Source organism: Pseudonaja textilis, chromosome 3 (assembly GCF_049901715.1).
Source record: "Pseudonaja textilis isolate UNSWEBS1 chromosome 3, rPseTex1.2, whole genome shotgun sequence".
NCBI lineage: Eukaryota > Metazoa > Chordata > Lepidosauria > Squamata > Elapidae > Pseudonaja > Pseudonaja textilis.
In genome coordinates this window covers 69,380,651-69,402,824 of record NC_141992.1, presented here as the reverse complement: position 1 = coordinate 69,402,824, position 22,174 = coordinate 69,380,651, and the positions used below count along the sequence as shown (strand labels likewise).

General features: G+C 35.5%; 1 protein-coding gene across 2 annotated transcripts in view; it reads right to left on the bottom strand.

Moving 5' to 3' along the window:
• Window positions 1–5,403: 5,403 nt before the first annotated feature.
• Window positions 5,404–22,174, bottom strand: part of ST6GALNAC3 (ST6 N-acetylgalactosaminide alpha-2,6-sialyltransferase 3) — a 317,172-nt gene continuing 300,401 nt past the window's right edge. For both annotated transcript variants that reach the window (XM_026700193.2, XM_087930039.1), the window contains 2 exons: window positions 10,930–11,037; window positions 5,404–7,091 (listed from right to left, as the gene is read on the bottom strand). In XM_026700193.2, the coding sequence (XP_026555978.1) occupies window positions 6,905–7,091; window positions 10,930–11,037 (295 nt within the window). In that variant the 3' untranslated portion in view covers window positions 5,404–6,904. The remainder of the gene's footprint in view (window positions 7,092–10,929; window positions 11,038–22,174) is intronic.

Genomic DNA, 22,174 nt, shown 5'->3' with positions numbered 1-22,174 from the left:
AGCTGGAATGAATATATGGACTAATATTCTGGGCCAAGGATATAGCTGAAAAATGATTTGGGAAATCTTCCTGCAGTTCTGTTTATGATAGTTATTTGATAATTTATAATACCTGGAACTGTTGTCTCTCTGAGGCACAATGTTGGATACTCTTAGCATCTCTTGAATCCTACTAGAGCTTGCAAAAATCTAAAAATCATGTTGGTGATACCTTCAGGAAATTTTTGTTCAGAAAAAAAGGTCCTATGTTTTTATAAATTGACTGTTATGTATTAATTCAGCCCATTTCTTGACAGTTCTAGGTAATGGAATACAAATTCCATTCCACCTATATTATCTCCATTTTCAATGAAAGCTATATTCCTATTACCTCCACTCGTCTACTTATCTCTAGCTTGCACCAAAAACTAGCCAATAAAGTAGGTAACTTGCAACTCTGTCTGATTAATCAACGATTTTTGCTGATGGCAAGCAAGTTAATCAGTTTATGAAAGTTTAATCTTAAAATAAGTGTCTGAAGTATTTTTCTCAAATAACCTATTATTTATATTAATTTCAGTGTTCACAAAGTAAGTAGTAGTTAACAATACAACAATCTATTAAGTCTGTTTGAATTCTTTATTTGTTCAGTGTGAAAGGAATTTTAGTTTTTTTCTTCTCTATTTTTATACAACATTTGTGGATTTATATATGGGATAAATGAAATGTAACGACAAAACTTTGGGAAAGCAAGATACAAAGAATATTCCACACTTCTGCACTATGGTGTTCTAGAAGACTCCTGAGAATACCAGGGGCAACTAAGAAAACAAACAAACGGATTATCGAACAAATCAATCCAGTCTTTTGACTTGTGACACAAATGCTTGCTCAAATTATCAAAGAACTTGCCTCTCTGGAGAAGACTCTAATATTGGGAAAGGTGGAAGGAAAGAAAAGGAAAAGACCAATAGCAAAAAGGTGGACTCAGTAACATCAACAATGGGTGCAATGTTGGAACACTTGAATGACCAAGTTGGAGAAAATCTATTTCTAAGAGTCAGCTTAGAGACAACACCTCTAAGCTGGCTCTGTTTGCTAAGAGTCAATACCTCCTTGATGGCACATAACTTGTCAACTAATTACAAATAAACAATCAATGTTTTGTTAATTACTTTATTTATTAAATTTATATGCTATCCATGTCGCTGTCCAAGATGACTCTTTTGAATAACCATTCTAATTTCATTCATTTGTTTTAGTTTATCTATAATTTTATTATCTCAATTATTGCAAACCCAATGGCCTCCTGAAGTAATGGCACATACAGATAAAAAACAACCAATATATAAGTATTTATATATTAGCTTCCCACAAATTTACCAGTTACTTTAATAGGTGTTAGATTGAGCTAAGAAATTTCCCAGTTTATTTCCATATTAAAATCCTAGTAGGTATGTTTTTAAAAAAATCACAGAAGAATACATTGGCAAATTACTTCACTATCATCCCTTCAATATTAATGTAAGCTTCCAGGAACTGAGCTCAGTCAAGATACTATCTCCTATGATTTTCTTGTTCCTATATTTCAATTTTCAATTTCTCAAATGGCATTTTTAAAATCCTAACTTGCACTTGCACAGCTAAATTGCTCTTTCAAGCATCCCAAGCTATTCACCAAATCATTTTCAGACATCTCATGAATGGAGAAGAGGCATTTCCCCATGTTTATTTGTATTAGCTTAGGTTTCTTATTTGGTCAAATTATTGAATTTTTAACTTTTTAACTTCCTAAACATATTTTTCATCTCCATTCCAAAATAGAGAGCAAAATTAGTGGACCATTAAAACTTTCTTAATTAATTTATTATAACTGAAGGGAAAAAAAGTTGCAACGTATGATTGAAATAATGACCTAAAATGGACACCTAACATCAAAAACGTCATCAAAAAAGCACAAGAAAGAATGTTTTTTCTGCACCAACTCAGAAAGCTCAAACTGCCCAAGGAGCTGCTTATACAGTTCTACAGATGAATTATTGAGTCTGTCATCTGCACCTCTATAACTCTCTGGTTTGGTTCTGCAACCCAACAGGAGAGACACAGACTTCAGAGAATAATTAGGACTGCAGAAAAAACAATTACTACCAGCTTGCCTTCAATTGAGGACCTGTATACTGCATGAGTCAAAAAGAGGGCTGTGAAAATATTTACATCCTGGACATAAACTGTTTCAACTCCTTCCCTCAAAACAATGCTATGAAGCACTGCACACCAGAACAACTAGACACAGGAACAGTTTTCTCCCAAATGCCATCACTCTACTAAACAAATAATTCCTTCAACACCGTTCAACTATTTACAAAGTCTGCACTACTATTACTATTAACCTTCTCATCACTCCTTATCACCCCTCCCTTCCCACTTGTGGCTGTATGACTGTAACTTTGTCGCTTGTATCCTTATGATTTATATTGACTGTTTCCTTGTATGTTTTGATTGCTGATTGTACCCTATGACTATTATTAAGTGTTGTACCTTATGATTCTTGACTCTTGACGAATATATCTTTTCTGTTATGTATTCTGAGAGCATTTGCACCAAGACAAATTCCTTGTGTGTCCAATCACACTTGGCCAATAAAGAATTCTATCTATCAATCAAATTTCTCTCAGTGCAATATATAGGTATTTATGTAATTTATGCTGCCCTGGATTGTGAAGTAGCTAATACCAAATTAACTTGGTATCTAAATTATTTTCTTAGGTCTTTTTAGGATAATTGTTGATAGTTAGCACCAGTTGGAATAGGTTTTTAAAATTTATTTTACTTGTGGAATAAGAATAAATTCAGTAAAATAAGTAGCAAGTTAAATATAATTTCTGTACTATTTAACTATAGTAAGTTTCACTGAAACCTATTTTCAGTTAGGAAAGCTTAGAGTTCTAAAGTTAGCTTTTGATTCCGATGTACTTACCTGGAAATCAATTCCCATAATCAATTGGAATTAAAATAGATTCTTCATCATTACCACCAGTTACTAAACCAATATTTTTGCAGATTTTATTATATATATTATGCTCTTCAATAAGTGGGATATTTTGGAGGAATATGTGAGTATAAATGCCAGGTATAATTAGTTAAATTATGTTAGGAACAAAATTTCTAGCCCCATTCTTAAAACTACACTTGAGTAGCAATCTTGAAAGGTATAAGATGTAGAAATGTAGAAAAGCAACATAAGAAAATATGCTCATTAATAGGGGCCTTCAGTTATGCTAGCATATAATTGCTTAAGATCAAGGTAAAGATAAAAAAACATTTTATATGATAAAATGTTTGTACCATAGTACAGAGGGTGCTAAGATAAAAAAACAAGACAGCAGGTCAATTGACTGGTAGGAGGCTATGAATGCAAATATTATTTAGGTAGTCCTTGACTTATGACCACAATGGAAACTAATATTTCTATTCCTAAGCAGGGCAGTTGTTAAGTGAGTTGTGCCCCTTTTTACAACTTCTTATGCTGTTATTAAGTAAATCATAGGGTTGTTAAGTGAAGCTGGCTTCTCCCATTGACTTTGATTATTAGAAGCCAGCTGGGAAGGTTACAAATGGTGATCACATGAGCCAGGACAGTGTAACTGTCATAAAAACATGTTAGTTTCCAAGCTTCCAGATTTTGATCATGTGACCCATGATTGTAAGGGTGAAAATCAGTCTTTGGTGCTCTTGTAACTTCCAACAGTTACTAAACAAATGGTTATAAGTTGAGGACTACCTATAATTGAATCCAAAACACTGCAGGGCACATCGCTCAAACATCAGGGTAGTGTGGAAAATAAATCCATCTGTTGGAGGTAGATTTGTATTGGAGGTCTTTATTCCATCAGAGATAATCTGGGCTAGCAATGGAAAAAGCAAAGGATGATGGAATACAGAATCAGAGCTAAATATAATATGGATGCTACTCTCTTTTTCTTTGCCATGCCCTTTTATTTTTACTTTTTTGTACTTACCTTCTCCCGCTTTTTCTTCTCTTAGCCTCTGCAAAATGACAAGCTATTCTTTCTACAAAGCTGAAGAACTGATTGCTCAGAGGAAAGTTGGAATTAGTTCAAGGGCAGCAAATTCAAATTGCCAACATCTGATTTATCCCAAATGGCAAACCCAGAAACTATTAAAATCAAAGAGATCTGTACAACACAATCAAGGGAACAGTTAAATGACAACCAAGTGTCTCCTCTCTTTCTTTCTTTTAGATGTATCAATGACCATATTATCTATTTAGTATTAAAACTTCCAGCTCCCACTTCGGTTGCTTCTTCTCTGTGAACATCTACCCTACAGACTCCAAAGTGATTTAATTTCCCAGATTTAATTTCATGTAATTTCAAGAAATACTGAGGATGTCTAGGAATCAACTATTCTTGACACTGTTCTAGCTAGGAGGATTTTCTGGAAAGAAACTGTATTATAGAGGTAGTATAAAGTGGATATATGTGGGTATTATACACGTGATCATAAATTCCTAAATCCCACTTTAATATCTCATTAGCATTCATACCATCCTATACCTGCCAAGTACAATGCATATGGAGTTCTATAAGGAAGAGAAATACCTGGCTTTCAAAAAGAAATATAGCATATGAAAACAATTCAAACAAATCAGAAGTAATAATATAGTCTTGAGGAAAAAAATGGAATCAACTGAAGAATAGTAAAACTGCAGAGTAGTGGAATATACTGATGGTAAATGATATTTTCCATACACACATTCTGTTTTAACCCTTGACTGCTGAACCATCTGACACAACTTTATGTTTTCTTTGAGGTAGTGACAAATTCCCAAATAAAACAGAGACTTGTGGTAACTTACTAGATGTTACCAAAATTTCCCAGGATAAAAATGAACAATTTACCTTTGGATAGGGGTGGGTTTCTACTGGTTCTGTCCACCTCTGTAGAACCGGTAGCTCTGAAGAGCAGCAGACATAGAACCAGTTCCATGTCTGCTGACGTTTTTGCCCACCCACCCAGCTGGGCTCTTACCTGACCTTTATTTTCTGATTCTTTCAATTTCAGCTGCCGTGCGAGGCACAGTTGCAGTTAAAAAAGCAGGGAAAAAGGGCTTTTTGAAAGGCTGCTTCTCTGCATGCAGCATGCTGATGACAATTTACAGGTGCGCGGCGGCAGCGTACAGGAAAGCACATCGTAAATCACCAAACCTCGTAAATGACCGAACTGGTAGTTAATCCTGTCAGAACCCACCCCTGCCTTTGGATACTGGAGCAGAAGATAACTAACCTTCAAAATACTGTCAAGATAAACAACCACACAATATGTAGCAGCATGGTACTTAGTAACCGGAAATGGGATTATCTAGGACCTATAGACCTCCATATACAAATATACAATACAAAAACCAGTCCTTATACAAACTTTTTAATATGTAAAAATACGACTTTGCTATCGCCTTTTCATGATTCAGCAAAGCAATACAAAACGTGGGATGAATCCAATACTTAGCCTCTTTGAACATTTTATACAAAAATGATGAATACATCTTTTTGTTCAAGTTTTAGCAGTATGATTACAGTATTGCAGTTAGGATATCCAAGTATTTTGCAGATTTTTAAGGAACTTTTTGAAATGATATGGATTTTGAAGTTATTTAGGCTGTTTTACACACACACACACACACACACACACACACACACACACACATACAACACACATACTTCTCTGATATAAATTGAAATAGTTCCTCAACTTAAAAAATAGAATGAAATTTTGGTATAATGTCTGTCATTTCTTTTTTCCCTGCTTTTTAGATCTCATATCTCTGTAATAAATCTTTCTAAGTAAAACGGAATTTAAATGATCGAATGCTTTGTATGCTCTCTGTGACATGGATAAAACAAGGCGTGTAGCACTTCAATTACACATGGGCAGCTATTAAGCATTCCAGGCTCTCTTACCATCAAAGGAGGGGAAAAATATGCAAAAAAGAATCTTTTGAAGAAATTAATCTACATTGAGCTTCTGGAGCTTTTGGAATATTGCTGTAGAGTTTTAAAGAAATGATTTCATACACACGGGCTTAGTATTCTTAAATAGGAGAGAAGGAGGAATATGTGCCAAGAATCCATGGACTTCTACAAAAAAATATAAATAAGTATATTTGATTGATTAAAAAAAATCACTGCACTAGCATTGATTTCTCTTCACAACACCCTTTGTGAGGTAGGTGTTCGAGAACTGAGAATCGCTCGAGATCACAAGAAATGTCATTGCCCAATACTATATACCTGGACTTAGACACCATTCTTAGTTGTGCTCCAAAAAGGGGGTATAACTTAAATAAATACATGCTGAGAAAATGGAGACCATGTCAGAACACTTGGAGGTAATGGAGCCATTTTGCCATATGGATTGTTTCCGAGTTCAGACCTACTCAGTTCTCTTCTAAAAATCAAGTGCGATCAGGATCTTCTTAGCACATCTCTATGTGGCTCATTTGCAGTAAATCTGCAGTCATGCAAACTGTACATTTACAAGACTGATTTGTCTGCCTGTTACTGCCCAAAGGTGGGTGGGTTGCTTTAATAGTAATATTTATCATTTAAATTCAAGTACTAGAGACATTATCCACAGAACCCAGCACAGCACTGAGCTTGCATTAGGACAGTGCTTTCCTTTCTTAGCAGAAGTTCATCCTCTAAGCAGATAAGCTGTGGTCATGTTGAACTTCTAAGAAATAAAAATTCCAGTTAAAATGAGACAGAATAAGAATCCTCCATAGTTGAGTACACACAGACACACAAACAGCACACAGCAGAACCATCACTTTCTGCACTTTCACCTAAGGAGGATTGCCATTTAAATCCAGGGCCTATGTTGTGGAATCCTGGGACAACGAGCATCAAGACAAAGTCCAATTAGGGTGTGTAAATGTTATTGTATGTTTCTTAGCCCATTCAGCAAATACTTTCTTTTCTGTGATGAATCTGTGGCCTCCGTAGGGTGCATTTTCATGAAGGAAGTACTCATCGCATTCACTCCTCCCAGGTTCATAGTAGTGATACGGGACTTTCCTAAAGCCTTCTGACCTAGAACAAAGTCAAAACACAGACATCCATGAAATACTCTCCCCCCACACATGCCACCACAATGGTGAGACCCTTCTCTTCTGCTGTCCCCATCCCATGGAATATTTTTGTCCTCAGAGATGAGATTGACTAATAGTCTTTTGGTCTTCTGGCATTGTTGGAAGACTTGCCTCTGTCAACTGGCTTGGATATTCAAGAGTGGCGCGCAAACTGGGTTGGTGATGATTGGTAACCTGAATGTGTTCACTCTGCCTTATAACTCTCCTTTTAATCTCTAATTTTATTTTGTCCTTCACTCTAATTAAGTATCTTTTATATGACTTCATTGTTTGTATTTGTGAACTACACAGGGTCACTTAGGTAGGCATTTGATAAATAAATACGTTTTATATATATGTTTACCTGTAGGTGTACAAAGGAGCTTTTTCTCGCCTGTAACACCCATATATTTGTAATAACAACCTTCAAAATTCCAGAAAAGAATAGTCACGTTGACTTAAAATTCTGGAAGTAACAGGTCAAAACAAATGGGAAGTCCCAGGTTAGGGAAGGCTGCTTTATCTATAAAAAAAAGACAGATAGGTAGTCCTTGATTTACAATCATTTAATTAGTGACTGCTTGAAGTTACGATGGCACTGGAAAAAAAATGACTTATGATCATTTTTCATACGTGTGACTGCAACAGGTAAAGTTCTATGGTATATTGTAAGGATGGTAGAGAGTTATGGTGGCTTTCATTTTATCATACAGTATGATTGTTAACACAGAGATTCTAGCTGAATTACAGCTTGCAGTGTAACAAAGCGAAGAGATAAGCCTTTTGTTTTAGTTCCAAACATGGCCATGATTGTCATCCCTGGGCATGAAAAGATTCTGACTCTGTAACTGCATGACAGAAAAAAATTAATGCCAGCCATATTTTTTTACAGCCTGATTCAAGGCCAGTGTGAAAGCAGTTTTGGGTTTTTGTGGTATTAGCATGAAGGCTACATCAAAAAAAAAAAAGTCAATTGATATATATTCTGGCTCAGTTGCAGTCTATTTGAAACCACAATAAAGTTAGTTTTCTCTTTGAAGGACTATGAGACATTATGGGTGGTTGGTTTTCACACTTGTACAAACTCTGGCCCAATGAACTTCCCAGCTGTTTTTGTAAGGAGCAGAAGTGAGGGAATGCTTGGTTCTTTGAGACTTCCAATAACTGAAGAATTGAGAGCCCTTTTCTCTCCTCAGCATTGAGAAGTTGGCAGAAGAGAAGGCTATCATCTATTATCTTCAAACTGCTTTCATGCAACTGGAGGATAGAAGCAGTGACAGTACAGAAGTGCCTAATTCAGAAGCTAGAAATGTGCTGATTAACATATTTTCACACACAGACATCAAGTCTATCAAAGATGGTAGAAGATCCAGAAAAAAATTGTGGAAAATAACTACACTTTGTTACGGTGCTTGAGAACAGTAATTATCCTTAATGGCTTTCAAATATTATACAATAGTTATAATATTCTACAATTATTATATGGGCAGTACTCAGCTTATGACCACAATTGGGCCTGAAATCTCAGTTGTTAAGGGAAGCAGTCATTAAGCAAGATGTTTTGTTCAATGACTACAATTCTGGCTCACCCACACTTTTGGCCTGTTCCCCATCTCTTGCACTATTCTTCAACTGGATGTTATTACCATGATCCTTAAAGCCTCCTTAAAAATGGAGCCCAAAGAATTGTGAGATGTGTGCCCATTTACAGAATGGCACAAGATGGCCCCTGCAGGAGGGTTGTGTCTCACATCGGCTGAGTCATCTGTCAAAAATTGCAGATGAATGGAAAGATACATGGCGCCCTCTTGGGCACTGGAGCCGGCTGAGGGTTCTTGTGTAGGGCAGGATGGGGAGCAGGCTGAAGCAGTGTAGGGCACAGCAGCTTCATTTGTCCTGGGAGGGCAATATTACATTTCAGAACAGCTGGAAGTGCTTTATGGGCCATCAAAGCTCCCTTTCTGAGGCAGTGATAAGTCAACAACTACTTTTAATATTGGAACAATGGATGAACTGTCAGCACTAGATATGTAGAAAAAATATACCTGTAACATCTTAGTTTGATTAGGCTCACCAATTTTAATTGAATTATTCCATCTCATACCTGATGTGATGATCTAGTCTAGCTTTCTGAAACAAGGCCATAAACAGATAAAGATTTTCTATATATTTTGGATATACAGGTAAATTGGAAACAAAATTTGTCTATTAAAAGAAATGAATATTGTCCTTACAAATACCTGAAAAAAGTCTTCTAAAAGCAGTTTCCACAAAATGATTTTATATCTGTCTGTCTATTATTTATTTATCTATCATCTATCATTTATCTATCTATTTGTCTGTCTGTCTATCTATCTATTATCCCTCCTCCCTCACGTCCCCTCTCATCATCATCAATATCACTGAAACATGACAAAAAAGAGATAAAGTTTTTATATATTTGGGATATTCAGGGGTGTGTGTGTGTGTATATACCATGCATCTATTATGTTTAGATTTTATGTGTGTGTGTGTATGTGTATATATATATATATATATATATATATATATATATACGGTATTCAGCTTTGTTCGGGTATTTTCCCACGTCATTATAGTTGTGCTTTTAAAGTTGTAGGAACATTTCGGCAGAATCTCATCTGCCATCATCAGGCTTCTGTATTCTGTATTATATGTATACGTATATGTATATGTATATGTATATGTATATGTATATATGGCATACATACACATATACACACAGATACATACACATAAAATCTAAAATCTACATTTAGATAACTCTAAAATGGGGGAATTTAGATAAAATCTCAAAAGTCTCAAAATATATATAACTAAGTCATAATACTTTTAGATTCAAGAAGTAATTAGTAAAGGAAAGCAATGCTGGTTTTGACAGGAAGATATGAAAACAATATAACATCTTGTTTATTAGGCTATAGCAGGCTTATAAGTGAGTTTATAGGTTTTGTTCCTGCATATTAGGGAAGAGTGTTTGTGTGTTTTTTTATTATTTTAAAAATGTTCAGTCTTTGGGGAGATCACAAAACAGCCTTCATTCTTCAAAACGACAGGAAACTATTGCTATTTTTTGAGGATTGTAATTGGCAGGGAAGGGAGAGTAGGGGGCAAATTAAGCTGTGAGAGTGCAACCTCCTAATTTGTGGAACATAAGGAGACTTTGCAATGAACGATAAACAGAAGACACAATATTTTTCTCTTTTGGACTTTCCTTAAATTGGATCTCACTTTATATCCACAAAGCACTGGATTTTGCAGCCAACTCGGAACTTGAGCTTTTTACTGCTGTAACAGAACTTCCTAATGTGTACATGATTTATATCATAGGTTTCTAATCTGGTAGGAAATAATTGCGCATCAGCCTCTTTATTTAAGTGATGGCACTGTGGAAGATGGGGGGATTTGCAAAGTTCGCTAAAAATCTGCTCAGGAACAAATTTGTGCATCCTAACCTGAACACTCTCAACTGTACAAAAACTGTGGAAAGCAAATACGCCTTCCTATTTTTCCAGTTCAGTCCAACTTGGCAGAAAGTGCTTTGATGTTAAGAGGCCTTTGTAACATTGGTCATTACATTTTTATAAATACTTTTATTTAATCAATACAGTATATCATACAGGATCTAAATACACTGTCAATAAAGTGCCATGCCAATATAGTTCTCCTAGGCGGCAGCTGCCTAATATATTTGTCGGGTTTATGATATTCAAATGAATCATTAAATTTTGACAGGGCATTAGATCTGTGGATGCATCAAAAATAATGTGCTGTGATCTTACTTGCAGTAGGTGTCATTTATCATTCCGTAGACATGTATTCTGTAGCAGGCATCCATCGCTAGAATTAAGGTGAACCAACCAGTGCTGAGATAGGAACCAGACTGGATTCTGTAGAAGAAACAATACAAATAAGACTTCACTGAGAAATTGTTTGTACTTCCTTAAAGACATTATTATTATTTGTTACATGAACAAAAACATTGATAAACTGACAGAAAAGTTTTTTTTAATTATAAAAAAATTATTTGGGTTTTCAAAAAACATAATACAAGCAAAATTTCTTTTTTTGAGAATAGCATGGTCCTGGGTTATCACTTCTCTATACAGACACAAATTCAATTTCATATTCATCTTTGTGTTCTATTCCATATCTTATTACTATTTTAACATTTTCTCAATAATTTTTCCCTTCCCTTAGTTTTCTCAATCTTACTTTTAATTATCTCATTCCTTTCTAAATTCAATTATATATATACATATTTCTAAGTTTCAATATCTTTCTAGTCATTGTATTTATATTTTTGTCTGTCCTATTTCAATTTCATATTTTCTTTTCTCATTAAACAAAATTTTTCCCTTTAGTTACTAATTGGAGTATGACACCTTTGTATCTTTTAATTTTTATCCATTCAACTCTTATTTAAACTTCAATTTATGCTTTTACAATTATAACATTCAATATAACACATAACTTCCAGTTGAATTCTGCTTGGTACATTCTTAAAATACACACTAAGTTCTTAAAGAGAAAATATACATATAACAATAATAAATAAAATACTTATTCTATTCCAATTCAGCTCTATCATTAATGTTAGTTATAATCTTTGACATCTTTAACATTCCTTTTCAATAGGGTATCATATTTCTAGGAACACTTATAATATTTCCATAATTTTTTCATGTTTCTTTTATATTCCTCTTCACTTAAATTTTTATAACACATTTATAATAATTAAAATGTTCCCCTCCTTTCCTAATTTCATTCTCTCATTCTCTTTATTTCATTTATTTATTAAACATTCCATTCCATTACAATGAGTATTTTATCTATCATTTTAATCACACTTGTTTCATATTTTCAAAGTTCATTTCTATTTCTAATATAACAATACTATCTTATGCAGAATCCCTCTTTCAATTAAATTTTCACCCATTATCTCTGTGTCTTCTAAATACCCTTAATCCTTGTATGTTTTTCCTGTTTCTCTATATCCTTTATAATTTCTTTTCCTTTCCCTCTTCCCCCTCTTCTTCTCCCTTCCCTTTTTGACCCCTTCTCTCTCTAATTCTGATTCTCTCTTCTGTAATCCTCTCTTCTTCTTAATGTTGTAATTACTTTTCAAACTATTCTTTTTGGGGGTTGTTTTTTCAAATCTTAAATTTTTCACTCTCTTTCCCCCCTTTCCTTTCTTTTCCCCACATAGAAAAACTTGGTCATTGAAAATGGCTTCTTCTTTCTTGTTGTTCTACAGGCATTTCTTGTTGTTTTTCATGGTTCAGGATCTCCATTTCTAAAAATTGAAATACAAAGCCAAAAGAATGTCTTCCTTCTTGTGCATCTTCTTTGTTTTTTAAGTTCCATTCTCAATTCTTCCAAGAATAATACCATTTTAAAAACTTTCAAACAATCACCCAATGAATTTTAGTCCTTTAGATCCAATAGCCAAAAATCACCAAGTAATCCATATAATCCAAAGCTGTTTCTTCTTGCTTCTTTTTTCCAGTTTCTCTTCCTGGGGTTCTCTTATCTTGTTACAAAGTTTCAGTTAAAATGTATCTTTGGGGAATCTTGTTAAAGTTTCACTGTTAATTCCTTTCACTTCCAGGTGGTCTCCACCATTTTTCCAGATCCCACCCTTTTGTTTTTTTCCTTCTTTTAAAAGTCTTTGAGGATCCAGAAATCTTTATCCCTTTGACATTTTATTTTCAGCTTAAATACCTGTTAACGTCAAAGTGGATTTTTGTCGGGTTCTTGTTTAAATCTCTTAGTTGTCAATATAGGGAAGAAAAGAAAAAAACCAAATCCTTTCCCTTCCCTCTCTCATTCACCGCTTCAAAGTCTTCTTTGGGAACAATGTTGTTCTTTATAATTCAAATTCCAGGGTACCTTATATTGTTGCTTTTTCAGTTCGACCCGGTCAGCCAAAACTTTCTCTTATCTTCCTCCTGAATATTCTTTTCCGGTCGAGTTCTTCTTTGAGGTGGCCATTTCTGACCACCACTGCAACCGCCTTTGGGAAAGGGAGTAATGGCCAGCTGGGGAGGAGAGATGTGACTCTCCTCGACCCTGCTGGCAGTCTCCCCCCCTCTTCACCACCTGTACGGGGTGGTTTAGCCCCAAAAGCAGCCGGCTCAGGGCATTCCAGTGGCGAGTACAGATCAAAACTGCGCACGATCACAGATTTCGGTCTGTCGGTGAAGAAGCTCAAACCGGAAGTCCCCCCTAAACTGACGAAAATGTTTAATGATTTTGAATTATACTGGTGTGTTTGACATGCAAGGGTAAGCATGAAAAACAGATGCTTCATAAACTGTAGAAATAAAATTTGGCAGAAATAGCTGTTTTTTTTAAAAAAAAATGTAAGCATGTTTAAGTCTAAACTATTATTTCGGGAATTTGGGAATTTATTATTACTATTGTAGAATGACAGTAGTGTACAAATTAAGGAGAAACATTTAGAATGAGAATGTTGATTTAGTTAACTGAACATACAAATGGTGAACCTCCTCAACTCCTTTGCATTTAAATTCAGAAATAAATAGAAAGGTCTCCTGGGAGAGAGAGGTCTTCTGGGAGAGCCCCACTGTGCATGTGCACCCGCTGCCCAACCGCCAGCTGATTGTTGGGTATCTGTCGTGCATGCGGGGGGCTGTGCACACATGCGCAGGGGGCATGGGGGGCCTGCACACATTGCCTTCTGGATGCTGGCACACGATTGCGCACACCTAATTTTTGGCACCTGAGCCCAAAAAGGTTAGCTACCACTACTATAGATGAATGATGCAATACACAATGCAGCAGAATGTTTGCTTCCTGTAATATGGAAGACATCCTTCTATAAAAATCTTTAATTTCAATTGGATTGAAATATATTTTACACATCATGCTTGGACTAAAGAAATCATGATGTCAATGGACTGTTGTTTTTCTTTCTTCCTCCTTCAAATCAGGCCAGATTCCTGGAGAATATCTAAAAATATCTATGTAGTAATCTAGGCAACATCTTTGAAAATGGTGCATCTTTGCTTTTTTTCTATGGCTGAGGGAGACTGACTGGTCCAAGCTTGATTCTGTGCTGAAGTCATGACAAGAACTCAGGTTTCTCACTCTTGATCTGGCACCTTAATCACTATATCTCAGTTTTTATAAATAAAATGTTTCAAAGAAGAAGATGCGTTTCCATCACCTGGAACAAGAAACTTTCATTGACTCACCTGATACATTGTCAAATAATTCATAATGTAAATATAGGAGAATACACTGTAACTCTCACCAATAACACCGATTATGATTTAAAACCCAGTGCACTGCCTTCTTAGTAGTAAGGCAGGCTTCAAATAAAAGTAGAGAAAACTCATGAAACATTTCTTAGAAAAGGAAAAAAATGGATGATCTAGAAAGGAAATGAAGTGCTGCTGTTTGTGCACAGCATTAACAGAGCTAGACAAGCCCATTCATCAATCAAGTTTCTCATTACAGAAAATCCTAACAAAAACATTTACATGTCACCAAGAAATACATCAGTTTTTTGTCCAATTTAATCTCTACTGACATGATGAGGATTTTATCAAATCTGTCCTGGGTAAAAGTGTTCCATCACTGCCAAATCACCATAATCATCTCAAATACAAGTAGTCCTTGACTTATGACTACAGTTGAGCCCGTTTCTGTTGTTAAGTGAGTTTCCTCCATTTTATGACATTTCTTTAATAGATGTTAAGTGAATCACTGCAGTTGATAAATTAGTAACCTGGTAAGTGAATCTGGTTTCCCCATTGACCTTGCTTGTCAGAAGGTTCAAAAGGGGATCACATGACCCTGGGATCCTGTAATGGTCATAAGTATGAACCAGTTACCAAGCCTCTGAATTTTGATCACATGATCCTGGAGAGGCTGCAAAGGTTGTAACAGTGAAAAAGTCATAAGTTACTTTTTTCAATGCTGTTGTAATTTGAATGGTCTATAAATGAACTGTTGTAAGTTGAGGACTACTACATCCCTTCTTGTTTTAGAAGAAACTAATTCTGCTTTTGCTGAGACAAAGAAATTACATTTTTAAAAATTTTATTTGTTTTGTCAAGCATGTACAAGGTAACAGGTATAAGTATAAATATAAACGTAAAGAAAGGAGGTAAATACAGACAAATGTGGACAGTAAGGCAGGGACGGTAGGCGCGCTGGTGTACTTATGCATGCTGCCTTTACGGACCTCTTAGGAATGGGGTAAGGTCCATAGTAGACAGTTTGAGTTTGAAGCTGTGAGGGTTTGAGGCTGTAACAATGGGATCAAGTAGAGCATTCCAGGCATTGGCCACTCTGTTGCTGAAGTCGTATTTTCTGCCATCGAGTTTGAAGCAGACAATTTTGTGTACTATGCTTAGATCGGACTGGATTTTGACAACAGATCAGTTATCTATATAACTTTGGTAAAGAAAGATAGATGTTGTCCTTTATGTTGTAGGAAATTATGAAAAAAACAACCCTCGCATCGCTTTTCAGCCCATGTTGACAAAAACAAAAAAAGAGGATTTCCTGAACACATTTAGGAGACCTGTCATCTATCCAAGGCATTTATTCATAAAAATGTAAGCTGACAACATGCTATTTCAACAGAATCCTTCTCCACCTTGATCTTGATGGTCTGTATGGTAATGTTATATTTCTATAAATATTCCTGAAATATTGACATTTCTTTTAATAAAATTGTGCATTTTGATGTCTGCAATTATTCCTTTTCTAAAACAATCACTACTGCACTATTTGGTGGAAAGTGTCTTCATAATATTGAAAAGCAGTGTCCAACTTTAAGGTTTGTGGACTTCAACTCCCAGAATTGGCTGACATGCTAGGGAATTCTGGGAGTTGAAGTCCACAAGTCTTAAAGTTGCCAAGGTTGGACATTCCTGCTCTAGTTTTTTTTTTAAAACCCTAATAAGAAGTAACTCTAAATGAACTCAGAGAGATTCTCTTGAAAGAAAAAAAATCAGCAGGAAATTGGCCATAGATAAAACTCATTTCACTCTGAGAAGTACCAATAAAGCCATACTGAAGCCAAGCTATTTTTATAATGCTCACAACTGCCAGCTTTGTATGATTCTCTTTATTCTTGTCTTTATTTATCCCCTGAGTTTCTCCATCCACTCAGAAAAGTGTTCCCTCTAGCCACTTGGACATACTACTAAATACATTCAGAGCTCTCCTATAAAACCTGGCAGGAAACCAGAGAACATGATGCCTTGCATTTAGCTGTCTTTGTTTTATCCAGTGTTTTGTCTGTGCAATGGAAGCACCAACTATAGGGTTTTAGAGAATTCTTTTATCAGCGGGATTATGAAAAGACTATTCTTCTGATAATGAATGTTTCCTGGGAAATGCAATGTTGCCAATAGCCTCTAAAACTGCTATAAACAGGAGCAAAACAAAAGCTTTTATTTATTTATTAATAAAAAAGAATTAATCAATACCTCATGTCTTATTTTAACAGTATTGGACATCAGTCTTCTCATCAGTATACTCTTCTGGCAAGGTAAATAAAAATAACACGTACTCAGATACATTCCCTAAGAAATTGAAAACATGACAAAATACAAATTCCATAGTTTAAAGCAAATGTCCAATTTCATCTGTTTCCCTTCTGAAGAAAGATATGTAATGAAATGAAAACAGATGGTTTGTAACACCTTACAATTCAATCTGAATTCTCTAAACATATTTCTACCAAATAAAGAAGTTGGTATTGGAAGTGTGAAAAACAATTTTAAATTTTCCAGAAAGGTCATAAGTTTCTAAGTAGTGTTGTCAGTCTCTTCTAAAACATATTGCGAATAAAGTTATATCTCCCGTCCAAAGCTGTAACAACAATATAAACTGTATATTCCACACTTTAATATATATAAACTGTATGTTCCTCATTTTCAGGCCAGTATACAGAAAGCCAGCAAAGTTTTACATGGTTTGTAATAAAGAACTTGTACTCTAAAATTATTTAGTGTGGGAGAATTTCTTAAATGTTTCTTATATGTTTGCATGAAAAACTGTGCATGCCGAATTTGTGTCCTCATTACATGCAAATATCATGCAGCTGCTTACTTGGAAATTTGATCATGTACATATAATGGGTGTGAAAGCATCGTTTTTGGGTAGAGTCACTACAAATTCAGATTCTCCCAGACACATCTATGTTTTGATCTAGTTGTTGTCAGGTGCAAATAACCAACAACATTTGTTGTGTTCAAAGGATATAAGAGTTTATTATTGCTACCTATACACAAGGATTGAGTCAACTAAAAGTCAAAGCTAAATAAGTACTAGATAAGGGTCAATCGAATTGTGTGGTGAGCCTGGGTCTTTTGTGACAACACAATGATTCCAAACTGATGACATATTTAACTCTGTCTTCCAGGTCAGCCTGCTCGTCTCCTACAGTTATGTATTCTCCATGGCTAGGGATAGAACTTATCTCAATATATCATAGCTTAAAGGTTCCAATCCTGGACATTTCAAGTTGGATTGGGAATAAGCAATATTCAACATTAAGGAGGGAATAGGACCAATCTTCTAGATTGGTCCAGTGATTAAGGCAGCAGGTAGAACCAGGAAACAGTAAATTCTAGTCCTGCCTTAGTCACGAAAGCCAACTTGGTGACTTTGGACCAGTCATTCTCTCAACCCAACCCAACTCAGCGGGTAACTGTTGTAGGGAAAATTGTAGGAGTAAGGAGCATTAGGTATGTTTGCCACCTTCAGTTATTTATAAAAATAATAAAGGCAGGAAACTAACACCCCCACCCCCCACAAAAACAAACAATCTTCTGGTTGGCTAGAAACATATCAGCACTGTCTGTTAGATGCCAAAAGGCAGGATCCGGTATTTTGATTTGCTTCTTTAGTGAGTTTTTTTTTCCCTGTTTGCTTCTGCTTGAGAGAGAATTTTGCTAAGACAGGTTTAAATGTCAATGACTTTTGACTTCAGATAGGAAATAGTGATTTAAGTGGCAGAGAGGTGTAATTTCACACCACAAACATTGCTTTAAATGACAGGTACTTTGACTTTGAAATACTGCTTCAGGCCCAGTTAGCTCTGGCGGGAACCATACCTGATTTAATGAGCCACTCACTTTCATTGTAATAGAGGAGCATGCAAATATGTAAATAAATAAATCCAGGCTTTGTTGCTGTTTTTAATATAAACATTCCCTTCGTATAATATCTTTCCTCCTCCTCTAAATATGGCAAGTTGGGGAGCTATAATCCTTTCCAACTTAAAGAAAAAGTATGAGGAAAAAATAAACAGTAGCATCCAACCTATATGAATATTGTGACTAACAATTCTAAAGGGAGCAAATCTAATTGCTGGGTCTTTCCACCCCAGTACCATTGCTTGATAGGAGACAAAACTATGCCACAAGGGCAAATAACTATCCTAGAATAGCTCCCCAGAAACCTATATATAGAGGATATATGTAGCTCAGGAATGAACTGTTGGGTCTTGGTTTCCCTGAGCTTGGCTGTTTCTGCCAGATGTTTCATTACCATGTTAGGTAACATTATCAGTTTCCAGGGGAGTGAAGTTTGTTGATTATTTATATAAAATAGTTTGGTCTTCTTATATATAATAATTTGTCTTGCCAATTATGCTTGAAGTGTGGTTTCTTCCTTGATCGTTCCTTAACTAGGGCATTGTTTCTTCCCTGAGTTTATCTGCTGTTTTTGCATATCTGAATTTTGATTGCTGATAATGATGTGCTCTAGGCTGTTGGTTTTCTTTTGGGGCCTTTGTTTATATCCTTTAAATCAGGGGTCTCCAACCTAGCAACTTTAAGCCTGGAGGACTTCAACTCTCAGAATTCTAGGAGTTGAAGTCCTTCAGGCTTAAAGTTGCCAAGGTTGGAGACCCCAGCTTTAAATCATATGTGTCTGTGTGTATTCTTCATGAAGGAAGAGACTATACCTCAACCAAGACTGAGAAGACAAACTACTGTATATAAACAACTGGCAAACTCCACTACAGTATCCTTTTTGGAGATATGTGGAAAACAGATCCTACTTCTATTATACCAGTGGGAGGGAATACTTGTAGCTCAGGGTTCAACTGTGATGCCCTGGGTACCCTGTGAGCTTGGCTGTTTTCTTGCAGACATTTCATTACCACACTAGGCAACATCGTCCATCCCTACTCCCCTTTTAGCACTGATGATGTTAACTAGTGTAGTAAAGAAACACCAGAAGAGTTGGGCCCAAGGATCCTATCTACTTCTATTGGTATACTGTGTAGCAAAACCTGGATCCTCAGCGCTCCATTCAAGACTTCCTATTTTCACTCAGGCAAGGCACAGCTAGCTCTTTCATCAGGGACAAAGAATATCAGATATAGAAAAAAAAATGGAGACAGAAAAATTCACATGGTATTGGTAAAATAATTTTTTAAGAGAAGGGATCTAAGCCCTTCTCTGGTCTGGAATTGAGAAGAGGCAGAATTGTAGCCAAGAAAATCTTCAAGAAGAGAATAAGCCCTGTCTGAACAGGGAAGAGACAGGACAGTCTGAAACACAGGGTGAGAAAAAAAGCTAAGAGCCTAGGGAATAAACAGAAACTGAGAGGAAACGTATCTAAAATTTGGACTGAAGGTTGAAATCTATGATTTAATGGAGAATCAATCTGGGGGGGAATCTCTTCTCTCCAAGAGAAAGTAAAAGTTGTAAGTTGATTGTGATAAGATTTGTTTCAAGGTATGCTTGTCTGTTGTGACCTTTATCCAGTCATTTGCTACTGCATGGAATGGACAAATAGAATTCACCCCAAAACAAAGGACAAACTCCAGACATGTCATTTCTGTATAATTTGCATCATTATGTAATTGACATAAATGGATATGAATGATATAAAAATGTCAATTATGTAATTTAACCAAAGATGTAAATTACATTAGTGACATAAATTGAAATTTAATGAATGCCCCTTCCCGCCAAATGGGCCGTTAAATTGAGGTTTTGCTACATTTTTGTGTTGCCCTCCCTTCATGCTTTTTTCCCCTTGAACAGGCCATCTTAATACGTGATCTAAAACTTAAACACTATGTTTCAGGTGAGAAAATGGTTTGTTATCTGGAAGGCATCATAAATTATTTAGATGACCTGGAGAGTTGACTGGTTGCCATAAGGCAGATTTATAAAGAGGTGAGATTTGTCTTTCTGCTGGACCTTATGCTAGCTCAATATAGAAGAACCTTTTATAAGTCCTTGATATCCTAAATATCCTGTGTTGTTCCAACTCTAAAATGGGATTTGAATGCTTTTGAGTTTTTTGTGTTTCAGTTAGGCAGCACAGATATTCATAATGTCTAACTACCTTCCTTTTTTCTATTTCTGTTCTAAAGAAAAGCATTAGCAAATGGATTTTATCTAAAATTATGTTGTATTTACATTTTATACAGGGGGCTAGCAGAATTTTAATCAGGTATCCTATCAGTTTTTAAATCTGTATCTATGCTAACACATTTCTCAGATATAATTAAAGTTTCTAGTGATAATGAAAAAATAGATGTTGCTAGTAAAATTAATGGCTTGATCATTTCCCCAAATGATTTTGTGTAATCACAGTAACAGTAGAGTAAAATACAGGTAAACCTGAAAACCGTTAAAGGAAGAACAGAAACTTCACTGATGGAGAAACTAGGACGTGTCAAGATTAAGTTGCTCAAAAAATCTGCAGGCAAAGCTTCACAATAACAATAACTCAAGATTTGTGAGTGGAGAAATTGTTTTCTGAAATAAATGAGATTCTATATTTATTGAAGAAACTATCTCAACAACACAAAGAGAACAGAAAAGCATACTTTAAAATGACTGGGTGTTATTTTCTTCAGATTTTAAACTCCACAAAGAAATGAATGACCAAATTCAATAGACAAAATTTTTCTCCTTGCAAAATGCAAAAGCACTTCCTCAGAAGCAAACAATTTGCTTTATGGAAGCAAATCTTGGAAGCAACCTAGACAAACATTTATGGCTCTATGCATGGGGCTTACTTCCATGCAGTATGCCATGGTAAATGGCCTTTCTATAGCAAAAGATATATAACTCGGAATAGCTCTGTTTGTTTCAGAATGCTGGCCTATCTGCACAATAAGCAACCAGAATGAGATGGTTTGATTTGGATCAATGCCATCAAGATCTGGAATGGAGAATTCTAATTTTTCCACCAATGAATTCTAATTTTTCCACCAATCACCTTATTTTGCAAGTTTATCTTGTTAAGCAACTCTGTGTGTTTATCACCAGCCTATTACCACCAATATCATAGGGAGGATATTTATGCATGATTTGAACACATGAATTAATTTTTCATATATGGTCCCATTCTGAACCAGGCTACTGTCCACTTCTTATATGTTAAAGAAAGTGGGTACTAGTAAATAATTGTATTCATTTGATCTAGCTTGAGAAGTTGGTAGATTTTCAGGAGAACCATTTTGTTTGCCAATCATACCTGTTTCTGGATCAGGAAGTCTGTTCATAATAATTCATGCCCATCACCACCATTGATATCACCAAATTGTCTAGATTTGGGCAATGTATCTACAAGAGATTATTGCCCTTGAAGACTATCCTGAAACCAACTGATTAGGAAAGCAAGCAACTAGTAATAATGGGCACACCTCAATACGTCTGTATAGCACAGCCATTTTACTTCATAATATTTTGTGCTGAACCTCAAACTAATTTCTTTCTTTTACCACAAGTTATAAGACAATAAAGGAGGACAAATAAGCAAGGCACATAACCCAGACCAAAGAGTCTGAATAACTTTAGTTGTAAAGCATCTTCATTTTTTGGTTATCTGACATGGAGTTTGGCAGACTTCTATTTCCTGATGAAACTAAGTGAAAACAGAATATAGGTAATTCATCCATGCACGATAAAGCTGCTGACAAAGACTGCACTGAGTTGAGAAAGAGGAAAACAATATTGTTTTACCAAGAACAGCTGCAAACGCTTGACTTTTGAAATATAACTTTTAGGA